This window comes from Rhipicephalus microplus, unplaced genomic scaffold, assembly GCF_043290135.1.
Source record: "Rhipicephalus microplus isolate Deutch F79 unplaced genomic scaffold, USDA_Rmic scaffold_1162, whole genome shotgun sequence".
NCBI lineage: Eukaryota > Metazoa > Arthropoda > Arachnida > Ixodida > Ixodidae > Rhipicephalus > Rhipicephalus microplus.
Genome location: NW_027465703.1, coordinates 2,270 through 14,424, shown reverse-complemented (window position 1 = coordinate 14,424; position 12,155 = coordinate 2,270). Strand labels below are relative to the sequence as shown.

Here is a 12,155-nt window from a genome sequence, read left to right as displayed (position 1 = left end):
CTTGAGCTGCACTTGCTGTTTTCTAAATTGTAACCTCCTCAATCTCATCACTGTGATCAGGAAACAGAGGAAAAGTACAGCAGTAGTACGTAGAGAAATATTCAATTTCAAGGCCTTTAGCAATATCATCTAAACAAATTGCCAGTTCACTGTTGAATTCTCGATGGAAACAAACAGCTGATCAGGGACGCAAGCTTGGCTTGGCACTGGCTTGGCCGTTCATACAGAGCCAAAAGCCGCTGCAGGAAACTGAATTGCGGATCGTATTGATACAAAATATTTTATACATTTTTGTTTTCTTTGTTTCATTTCTCTAATTGCTCTTGTGATGGCGTGGACCGCGCTTCGCGATCTCATGTACCGGCGCACTGTTTTTAAGTTCAGTATGGCGCACGATAATACATGATTGCGTGCTTTAATTTAAAAAGGTTCGCGAGTATGGCAGCAACACTGCAATGTCGGGAAGAGGCACGGGGAAGTGGATAGTAGTAGAGCCAGTAGCAGCTGCATGGCCGGGTGGAGCGACTGATGCCCAGATGGAGGAATGTCAACCCGATGCCTTTTGTGTTGGCCGTTCTGGCAGTTCCGCCGACTTTATAGAAAGAGACGACCCCGTCGGTTGTCCTCTTCTCTTTTCCTTCGGGCATCAGCGACAACATTGACGGACGACGTGTTCGACTTCACTGTGCACGTGAGTATAGGTTGGTTTTTCATTCGAGTGAATTCTTGTTCAGATTTGCAACTTGTCGACTTAATCCTGATCACCTGTCACCGGCAATAAGTCACATACGTGTGATATTTAGGTGAAGTAAATGATAATGCACATTTTCTGCTCCATTTGCGTGACTTAGCTACACCTGGACATGAGGTAAAGCCTTTGTCGCCTAGCCACTAGCAGGCAAGATCGATCACTCGCATCCTTCAGTTCACGAATCAACGCGCCTGCCTTGAAATTAGTAAGCTGCTCGCAAAGAAATCTTACCGAGGCAATTTTGTTTTCTGTGAACAATGCACCGTAGATTTGTCTTGAATAACAAAAAAAAAAACTTGAAAAATAAATGTCGCGACCTTTTAGAAAACGCCGTGTCTAAGAGCTAGACGCGGCATTTTGTAAAATGCTCATTAAATTCAGTACGTTTTCGTAGTTTCTGCTTGAAATTATTATTGTCTGTGAATTTCATGGCCCAATCTTTTGCTTTGGCTGAAAATCTCGGCGGCAAAAACTTTGTTCAGTGTCCCTTTAAGGGCAGGTGTAGATGCCATCATTTCAGTCGCAAATCTTTTTGCTAGTCGGTCGGCTGGTTAACAATAAGGGTACTAACTAGAGTTCTTCCAGATTTCATCAGCAACTCATCGTCATGGCTTCATCAGATGCTGCATTATATACATTCTATCCTCGTTTTTAAATAGGTGTACCGTATGGTCCACTGTTACAGGAAACAAGCGAGCTCATGGACAGTGAGCCATGTGGTGCTAACTGGCAGCGAGGCTTGTGAATGGGACGCATGCGCATAGAATAGGGGTGCGCCCAGTTTTGTCTGCAATTTCTCCGCCTGTACGCATGACAGCATTGGAAAGCGCATCCGTATTTTAGCTGCGCAATTTATCTAGCCCAGTGCCTCCTGCTTCAGAAATTTCCTGTGAGCACAAAAAATGCATGATTTTAATCGTTGCTGCAGTGTTTTGCAAGTTGTCACCGTAAAGCACATCATATTTTTCGCATAATGCTCGCTGCAACTAGCAAGTTTCGATGACTCAAAATGCTGTTCAGGTCTGATGTAGCAAACATTTTAAGCTCGTCCTCGTGACCATGAAATATTGGTTTATTAAATAATGGAAGGCAGAGTTGGTATCAGTTGATTTACAGTGTGAAAATGAAAAGTGCGAAGGACCGTGCCTCGCAAGTAAGCCCCGAGAGCATGAGCAGAGAAGTAGCAGATGAGGATGCTCATGCGCTGCATTTCCAAATCTCACCAGCACTAATGCTTGACGGACTGCTGGCCACGCACTAGTGTGTTCTTTCTGAAACAGGACTTTGGCCCTGTAAGCAAGTTCTTGAAGGGCATAAGTAAAACGTAGAATGGGCCCCCTATATGCACCCATCCTTGAACCATTGGGCTTATGAATTAGTGCCCTTTTCAAAATACAACTATTCTGAGCTATAAATTGTGACAGAACAGTGCACGAAGTTTATAAAAGGAAAAAAGTCTTTAAATGTCCCCTTTATACATAGTGTTCTTGTGATGTCACTTCTGCCGTTGTCGCCCTCTCCCGCCATGCCCGGTTAACTCTCTGCGTACCTACGGCAGCTCACGTGCTGCAGTGCGGTTTGTTGGGGGCTCGTCATCTGTTGCTGTGAACGATGTGGAGGCATTGTGGTTTTCTGTTGTCTTACTTTAACGAGCTCATTGGATTAGGAAGGCCTCGCTCATTCACTCGATACAAGACCAGATAATCAAGATGTGCGACACATATACCAGCCACGGCGTACACCGGCTGCCCGCCACAACCTATGAGGGCCTATTATCTTGCTTTCACTACAAATTGCCTGGCCCAAAAACAAGTGAAAGCTCAAAATCTCTCGAGCCGCAATTTTAAGAGTGGATGTGCGAAGCGCAGCTGCTCCCATCGAAAACTAGTCGTGCAGAGCTAGGCAAGTTTACAAGAGATATAATATTATGAATATATTGTCACGGCCTACGCCACCAAAGTAGCAATGCTCCCCCCCCCCCCCCCCCAAGTGTTTTAAACAGTGCTGATGTTGAGCTTGAGCCTCTTTGATTGCAATTTGTGGAAATAGTCGAGGAAAATATTATACAAGGCAGATAGCGACTTTGCGTAGTGTGTGTGCCGCGGTAATGCCAGTCATCACTTTATTTTTCGCGCATGCTTTAACACACTTTTCACTTTGTATTTTGCTTTTGTTGTACGCTAATGTACAGTGGAGTCACTGAACATGATAGAGATCGTGTATAGAATTAATTGACTAATTAAAAAAAATCCTGACGCCCAACTTGAACCGATCGGCTATACTTCAAAGTGAACTAATATTGTTTCCCATTCTTTATAGTTTGTTTCAATGTAATACCAAATCTCCGCGATCGCCATCACGATTTTAACCGCCTTCCTCGCCATCATGATTTTAACTGCAGACAAGTTTGTATGTACAGTATCTTGGTAAGCTATATCTGTTTGCAGGTAAATACTTGGCTATGGCACTTATCCGTAATGAAGTTGCACCTGAAGATGCAAATATTGCAAAGTTTCTTCAAGTAGCTTTTGTTAATCTGCACCAGCCAAATACGCTGGTACTTTTAGGAAAATCGGAATGTGCGTTCTCAATTTCAGGTTATAACTTTCAGCAAAGAAACACCCTAAGCTCTGCTCCCTCTGCGTGGACTACTAAATCAACTTGCCTCACTAGCAGCTCATAATTTCTCAAACTTGCATCGTGAGGCAAAACTAAACGGGTGCAAGCACGAGGAGACAACATGGCAGTTGTAGGCGATAGATTCGGTTGGTGCCCGGGCATGTTGGTGGCGCATTTCGGAAGTGACGAAAAGGCGCTGCGAGATGCACGTGCACACTTTGTATAGTTGCTGTATTGGACAGCAAACTTTTTTTCTTATCTGAGCAGTTTTACCAAAGGAAGCTTCATCATATGGCGTGATAAATGAAGCGAATCCACAGGTTGAACCACATCATAGCCTCGCTGTGCTTTTGTACTTTTTTTAGCTCGCAAAATTTATTTGTACATATAAGTGACAACTTGCCAGTAATAAGGCAGCACTTGTTTCTTTACCATATGATCATCTCCGGTGTGCTGCTGCCTCAATATTTCAAATTCTAAGCATTTACACCATTGTATGCTAACTTTTCCTTCAAAGTGAGACAAGCCACATGTGTATCGTAGATCAAGAAGCATGCCAGTTCTGCGTACTTGCAAGGTAAACATCAGAAATGCACAGTTGATCAAAAATACTAGTTTAATGGTGCATCTACATAGCAAAGCACCTGTGGCACCTCGGGCACAAGATAATGCCACATATGTTACAAGAGATAATTAAAAAAGACAGGGGACGTTCCGTGAACAAATAGAAACAAAAATAAAATGGCACGTGGCAGCGAGCGAAGGCGGCAAGGGGGGGGGGGGGGGGAAGCCCGTGGGACTTCAGCGGATGAACGTAAGGTGTGTGTTTAATATGTGGAAGAAAAAAAAATTCAAAACTTTGGCGACTGAAATGAGGGTGACTTAGTGAGTGCGCTCATGACGAGAGTAAACACGGTTATTATTTTTTTTTTTTTCAAATCTCTTTTGAAAGCCACAAAAAATCTGTATGTGGTGCAGCCTAACAGAAGGTCCGTGAAGGCAAATTATGAATTCGTCGTTGTACAAAGGCCTTTTTTTTTTTTTTTTTCATGCGCACCATCCCCGCCGCGGTGGTCTAGTGGCTAAAGTACTCGGCTGCTGACCCGCAGGGCGCGAGTTCGAATCCCGGCTGCGGCGGCTGCATTTCTGATGGAGGCGGGAATGTTGTAGGCCCGTGTGCTCAGATTTAGGTGCACGTTAAAGAACCCCAGGTGGTCTAAATTTCCGGAGCCCTCCACTACGGCGTCTATCATAATCATATAGTGGTTTTGGGACGTTAAACCCCACATATCAATCAATAAATCATGCGCACCATAAATAGTGCTCAAAATTTAATTGCATATGTTGTTTTCATCCTCGCTGTATTCCGTGCTGTTTATGATGTAAAAAAAAAAAAGTAGCACACTGAAGTGGTGCTGCTTTTGGGCAACAGTTGAAAATGGCGGGCTGCATGAATGCGGAATACTGCCGCTTACACTCAAATCACTCTTATGGTCACCTCCCACTGTTTGCAGCATGTGTTGTGTATACACAGCTGCATATTTCCTAGCTAGAAAAATTTGATTTTAGGTGTTTCACGCCATTTTCCATGTAACTATTCCACAATTGCCCACACTGATCAGCAGGCTTTCAATTGCGCTGAAGGACACAGGTGCCATAAAATTCATAGTCGATTCTTTCAAGAAACCGTATGTAAAGGCTGAAGCTTCATGCGTACATACACACACACATACCATATTGTTTTTTGTACTTTATGAAAGCTGCGAAGGTCTCATGTGCCTCCAAGCGTAACCTGTCTTATTTATTCTCCATCACCGCAAAAGTTTTGTGAGTTTCAAATAAAATTACTTTGCGCATGGCCACTTTTGGGTAATTTTTTTGTGTAGGTGTTATTTGAGCAGCCTACAGTGTTTACTTTATAAGCCTGTATGTATATGTTGCATTATAAGGATGCAGAATGTGTGTAGCTGTACAATATAGATGAAGTGTAAAAATTAAGTGTGTCTATTGTAGTGTTCTTGCAACCAATCTTACCCCCGTATTCTAGAACGTTCCTCCACTCAACGCTTCACCTTCACTTGAGATGGCTGATGGGAGCGCCATCTCTAAGCAGAGAAAACTGCTGCATGTCAGCAATAATCTGCTGTGATTCTCGAGTAGCGCAGCGTCGCTTTCAAACGAGCAGCGGCACAGTGCTCAACTCTGTCAAGTGAAGGGTGAAAGTCGAGTCGGGGAGCGTTTATGAATATGGGGGTTAGTTTTGTTGTCTTGTTAACCTGCCATTCACACTGGATTGATGCTACTTTGCTCTAGCTGTACAGTGCTCTCCAAGGCTCAAGGAGGCACCGCACGGGGAAGGCTCGGAGCAAACCATGCGTGAGTTTCCTTTCATTGTTACACTATGCACGTATTAAGTGATAGACTTTAATGTATGCTATTTGTATTGTGCAAGTTTTTGGGGACATACAACTTCCAACACTTATATGTTCTGACGAAAATCACGCAAGAATGAGAGAAGCTTGTGCAAAAATTATGCAAGAGTGTAAGAAGCTTTTGCAGAAGTCTGTGAAATGAAGTTTTGAAATTTTGTGGCAATGTGTCATTGTACAGTGGTCAACAGTCTTGCTCAGCATGCTTGACTGCAGGGCTCCCGGCTGCACAGGCGCATCTACGGAGTGCCTGATGCATGATGGGCCAAATGTCAGCCTGCACACTGGTGCCTCTTATCCCCGTTTGTCTGTTACATCCGTGTCTCTTGTAAAGGGGATCAACTGTGCTACCTTTTTTTTTTTCGAATGTAATGAGTTCTTTTTCCAGATTATTGTTGTTTTAAGGTAGAGCCTCACATTTTTATCAAATACTGAAGATTCTATTTTTCCTTCTAGATGCTATGAAGTCACTCCTTGTGTTACAATAGAGTGAACACTGTTATGAGAAAAGCTACTTTATGGATCAGAATTGGTGACAAACTACACTCCATTCCAGCTGCATTAGGAATAATATTCATTTGCATACTTCTGTTTCTTTTGTTTGTTTGTTGGCTGGAGGTTTGGAGTATAGGGTGGCCAGAGGGCACTGTGTAGTCTTTCTTCATCTTCCCAATTTTGTGAACATCAATTGATAGCCGTATGGGAAGCAGCCAGCATGCTGAAACAGCGGTGCAAGCATGCAAGATGTTCACCATTGCATGCAGTCAGTTGCTGTGAGCAACCTACTGCATACAATTAACTGCGAGTGGTGAACTAACGCTGCACTATGTGTGCCTCCTGGAGAGCTGCAATGGTAAAGTGCCACAATCGTATAGTAACATGGATAACATCGCAATTTGTTTGTTGAATAATTTTGCAACAGAATCAATGGAGTTTTGGATAAAGTTGTGTATCTGCCTGGTTCATCAAAGCTACAGAGTCAAATGCGGTATATACTCGCGTATTATGTGTACTTTTTTTGTCAATCCGGTCATGTGCGAAGCTAGTAGGAATCGCTGGCCTAAAAGCTCAACTGGGAATATATGTTGCAGGCGCTGTCACAGTTGTCTCAAAGCGGATTGTCATTTGTTTGCTAAGCCTGTTCAAATGCCCCCATTTTCTTGAAGTTCTTCCGAACAGTGCTCACAAAAACCAGTTCCCACGACAGGGTTATACCAGAGAACATAAGTACTCTCCAATAATTGTCGGGAACCCAATGTAAAGTAAGATGCAGACAAGGAAGCGCGATGCCAACACAGTGCTGTGTGTGTCGCCCTTCATGTGTGTGTGTGTCCATTCCTTGTCCCAGTCTTCTATTGCGTTGTGTTCCCTCCGATATCTAACCAACACACCCAAGCTTCTATGCTAAGTCTTATTCAACGCACTCTTCTGCTGGCTCCCATACTGAATATTGCATGTCGAAGAACTCCACGCTGATGTGCTTAGCGGTAGCACGGTTTCAGTTTTCTTCGGTAAGCTTTATAACAGCAATCTGCCCCGTATATAATTATTGTAGCCTATCACAAGGAGCGGTAAAAACGCAATGGCCAGATGGCGAAACCGAAAAAAAAAAAAAATGAGTGCGAAAACCTGCCTCATCTAGTTGATGTGACAGGTCCTTGCACGCGTTCAACATCTGTGCTGTGTCTCGGGAATACATTCTTGCCATGGAAGAGGTGGGAAGATAGGAGGCAAACCTTTAGGCATTTCGGACTACACATAAACAGGTTTCAGTTTTCAAGTTCGATATTCTAGGGAAAGCATAAAAGTTCATGGAAGAAGGGACCTTGCACTCAGTCCATTTTGTGTAAGACTGCACTCGCCTGCTCGACAAGAGATGTGCCTGACCAGAGCATCATGAAGTCAAATGTGTCTGTGTGTGTGCTGGCAAGGTGGCTCGGGCTGGTTGGGGAGGGCAAAGTATGCGAACAAAAAGTTTCTTGTAGTAAAGCAGGCTGGCTAATTATACTGGTGAGCAAATTATGTGAGGATGCAAATTGTGCGAGTAAATATGGTATGTACTCTTGTATGTTTCAGCTCTATTGCTACGGATCCTGCGGATCCAACTTGGCATCCGGCAGCAACAAAGACAGGTTCTGCAGGAGGTGCGACAGCTGAAGCACAAGGTACGGCTCTTGTCCGTGCCTCAGCACGCCCAGCCAGCACAGCGCCCCTCTGACCTTCCCCGGCTGCCTGCTGGTACAATTGGAGAAGTGGAGGCAGCAGAGGCAGCTGTGCAGAGTAAAGCTGTGGCTGCGGCTTTGGTGTATATTTCTTGATTTTTAATATGCCTATGTAACATGCAGAAATTTAGTACTGCTTTAAGATACTGTGTTTCGGGAAACACACTAGTCAGGTTATCTCATGAGCCACTGTACTACAGTCGAATATGAATAATTCGTACTCAGAGGCCAGAAAATTTGTTCAAATTAAAAGAAGTTCAAAATAATGAAAGTTACCGTAATTACTTGAATCTAACACGCACCTTTTTTCCGGTTAAGAGAGTTCATAAATCGCATGTGCGTTAGAATCGAGTACGAAAAAAAAAATGAATATGGTCATTCTATTGCCATCGCCACTTACAAAATGGCCGCCCCCTACATGCGTCTGCATGGCGCGTCGGTCATTTCTGCCTATGTGTTTCCCATGCGCAGCACTTCATACATGTGCTGAGGAGTTCGTCATCTTGTAGTACATTAGCATCGACGGCATGGTAGGGCCGACTCCAAAAACTCGACGAGTGCACTAGAATGCTGCTTCTAAAAGAAAAGTAGTCGCGTGTGCCGGAACGGACAGAAATCGGGCCGCATCGCGGTCATTCGGAGTTCCCGAAACGTGCGTGCGGGACTGGCGGAAACAAAAGCAGAAGATTGTCGACAGCAAAGATTCACGCAAAGGCTTCAGTGGACCATAGCAGGGTCGGTTTCCACAAATTGAAGAGCTGCTCGGCGAGTATGTGATTAAGCAGTGAGCGACACAGCGGCCCGTGATGACAGAACTGCTCCAAGTGCAGGCTATGCAGTTAGCCTTAGAAAAAGGGCTAATGCAGAGCCATTTTAAAGCGAGCAGATGCTGGCTAACGAACTTTATGAAGAGAAAAGGCTTTTCCCTCCGAAGGCGAACGGGCATATGCCGGAAGTTGCCGGAGGAGTACGAAGAAAAGCTTCAGAGTCTTCAGAGGTTCCTCCTAAACTTGCGGCACAACAACGGCTACCTGCTTGGGCAAATCGGGAATGCCAATCACACGCCTCTTTACTTCGACATGCCTGGCACCACAACCGTCTAGGAGAAGGGGGCGAAGCAAGTTTGTGTACTGACATCGGGCCACGGTAAAACTAGAGTGACAGCAATGCTCTGTTGCACGTCAGATAGGCATAAGCTTCCCCCGTACTTCATATTTAAACGGAAGACGCTCTCAAAAAGAGTCGTTTTCGCGAGTGGTGTGATCAAGCGGGCCAACGAGAAAAAAGGGTGCGCGTTGCAACCGATGTCTTAGGTTTTTTTTTTTTTTTTCTGTCGTGCAAACCGGGCGCACGTTACAATCGAGGGCGCGGTAGAATAGAGTAAATACGGTAAATGAGCGGAGGGCTCACCATGCAGTGATGTATGTGCATGGAGAAGTTTTATTCACAAATTACAGGACATCCGTCATTAATTAAAGTAGTCAATACATGTCTGTACACGTTGGCCTTGCAACGAGTCAACAAGTTTTGCGTGCAGTTTGCAAAGCATTTGTACTTCGGCTTCAGTATTCTCCTGGCAAAAGAAGTTGCGCGCGGCAATGTCCAGTGCTGACACTCTTCGAAGACAACTGTGTTTCCACTGTTACCATCTGCGCTGCAGCCGGAGCGTGGCCAGCACATGATGAGAATGGAGGAGCGTCTCCACCTGGAGAAAAGCGGATCGGCATTCGAGAGCGAAACACTCCGCGGCAGCTTTTTTTTTTTTTTCTCCATGCGCGGTGTTGAAAGGAGAAGAGCCTCTACATAGCAGGAACGAAAAACAGGGAAGCGTGACACCGGCGCGTTGCAGATCGGCATGAGAGAGCCAACTCTCTGCGACAGCTTTTGTTCCCCTCTTTCTCTTCATGCGCAGTGTTAAGAGGAGAAGGGTCTCTACGTGGCAGGGACGGAAAAAGCCGAAGCGGGGCACAGGAATGTCGCAGATTGGCATTTGGCAAACATTCCACCGCAGTCTTTTCTTTCCTTTTCTTCATTTTTTTCTTCAAGCACAGCGATGAGGTGTCTGAAGTGCCACCGCAGGATTGGGCGGGGTGCTGAGAACATTTTCGGAGCGCGGTATAGCTTTGATAGGACCACAGCGTCAGTTCGAATTAAGTGTGTTGGAATTAATGAGATTCGACTGTATTTACTATAGTCTGTGAAGTCCGAGTGAACTGTCCTAAGCTAGCAGACGATGTAGGCGGCATTGTGTGTTTGATAGGCAGTGACTAGCAATAGCCTGCTTAAAACAGACATTCAGTAATTTTGTTCATTTATCACCCTATTTCGTGTCCGCTGCGGCTCTCTCTACTTTGAGCTACAGTTCACCCTGCCTTGTGTTAGCCGATTTCTTACTTTTTTAAAAATCTAACATTCACCCAATTTCGCAGTGTGAAGAAAAATGCACCTTTGTTTATTGTGATGAGATTTCTATAGCGACATGCCTCTTTGTTGGCTATCACAGAAAAATATAAACAGCAAATGGTGCGACCATCTAGTGCGACCTTTATTTTTCTATCAGTTTCATCTATGACCAAGATTTGGTCGCTCTAAGGTTGCCTCTTAGTACGCCTTGATCATGTTCATTTATCTTGTTGTGCTCTGCTTACAATGCATTGATTAAAAACATGTCCAAGCTTCTTTTTGAATTCCACATATTTTATCGTTTTTCACCTGTAGAAGCTACTCCTGGTCAACATTCAGGCAAAGACATTGTAACCTCGAAGAAACGTGTATTGGAATTTGAGCACTGTACAAAGTAATTATACTATTTCATAGCTAGAATCAATATTTATTAAGGGTTATAACAGTGTTGTATTTGATTTCATAACAGCGAAACTGCATTCAGAGAAGGACTCTGAAAGGTTCTCACACTGAGTGTGAGAGGGCTGATGTGGAAACCATTTTAGGTCAAGTGAGTTGAAGTTAGCGTAAAAAAACAATGAAATGTTGTGATGCCCAAAAATTCAAGTTGTTGTTTTCAGTGTCCTCTTCTTGCAGATTTTTATCATGAAAACATTTCGATGTGCTGTTGCGTTCTTGCATTTTTTTACAGTGCAAGCACCTCCTGCAGATTGGGGGACGTGGCCTCCGAGAAATTGGTGTGAATGCCATGAAGGCTGTATTGGCACATGACGTGCAAGTGCTGTACAGCCTTCATGGCAGAAAAGGAAAAAGGGCCTTTGTGAACCTGAGGCTCTGTAGATTAGTGACAGGTTAGACTTGTTCATTGTTTTATGTGTGTGTACACCCTTGTGTATTCTCTGTACTGCAGTGCTTCATGTGTACTATGGTATTTCTGTTCTTGTATGCAGATGTCATCTGCCAAAAAGCAGGGTGCGACCAGGTGGAGGCCCTCAACTTTATTAAGAGGTGGCTGCCAGGGTCTGGTGATCGCTGTGGGGGCAGGAAGCGGCGCTTCAGAGAAGCATTTGTTGTGGAGCAGCCCGATGATCCCCACTCTGAGTGCAGATTATCGGCTGCTCGCGGCAGCTGGCTTCCTGCCCAGCCACAGCAGCCAGGGCCTTGACAGCACCACTGTCACTGTGCCCCCAACGCAACCTGACCTGCAGTAGAGCGGGCCTTTTTTAGTTGTGTATATATATTTTTCAATGTATACATTTTTTGTTGTACCAAATAAATAAAAAAAACAAAGAATAAATAGTCTGCAGACTGTCGGTGGTGCACTGTTCAGCTAGCTTATGCTGATTCGGAAGCACCATCACCATGTTTTAGTTACCAAAAAAAAAATGCTCTAAACTATGAATATTCTCGATTACCATGTGGGGGACATATGTAGGGATTGCAAGTGGGGGACATACGCTTTCAACATTTACTTCCTAACGACTTTTTTCGATCTGCTGTACCAAATACCAGTACCAAATAAAGCACTCGCTATTGCAAAAGATAAATTGGTAAAAAAATAAACTACACTTCTAGTGTTAGCAAAGGGAATGAGATATAAAAGATGAAATAGATCGCGTAACTGCTTTCAGTTCTCAGCATTCAATTTTCTGTTGCCCCAAGTATACAGGGCTGCAAAGCTACAAGAGCAGGTCATCGAGGCATAATGTTTAAATCTTCCGGTAAGAAAAA

The 12,155-nt window shown here is 44.2% G+C and overlaps 1 protein-coding gene across 6 annotated transcripts; it reads left to right on the top strand.

Annotated features, from left to right (window-relative positions):
• Window positions 1-411: 411 nt before the first annotated feature.
• LOC142796127 (uncharacterized) lies at window positions 412-11,721 on the top strand. Of its 6 annotated transcripts, none has more exons than XM_075886217.1 (5): window positions 412-691; window positions 5,692-5,746; window positions 7,876-8,102; window positions 11,116-11,275; window positions 11,375-11,721. In XM_075886217.1, exons 1-5 carry the CDS (start codon window positions 545-547, stop codon window positions 11,587-11,589), a joined length of 804 nt encoding a protein of 267 aa, XP_075742332.1. In that variant the 5' UTR covers window positions 412-544; the 3' UTR covers window positions 11,590-11,721. The 6 variants fall into 6 exon arrangements, with proteins under 6 accessions (XP_075742332.1, XP_075742335.1, XP_075742333.1 ...); XM_075886218.1 differs by having other exon boundaries at window positions 415-691; window positions 7,876-7,964; XM_075886221.1 differs by having other exon boundaries at window positions 520-691; window positions 5,684-5,746; window positions 7,876-7,964.
• The last annotated feature ends 434 nt before the right edge of the window (window positions 11,722-12,155 follow it).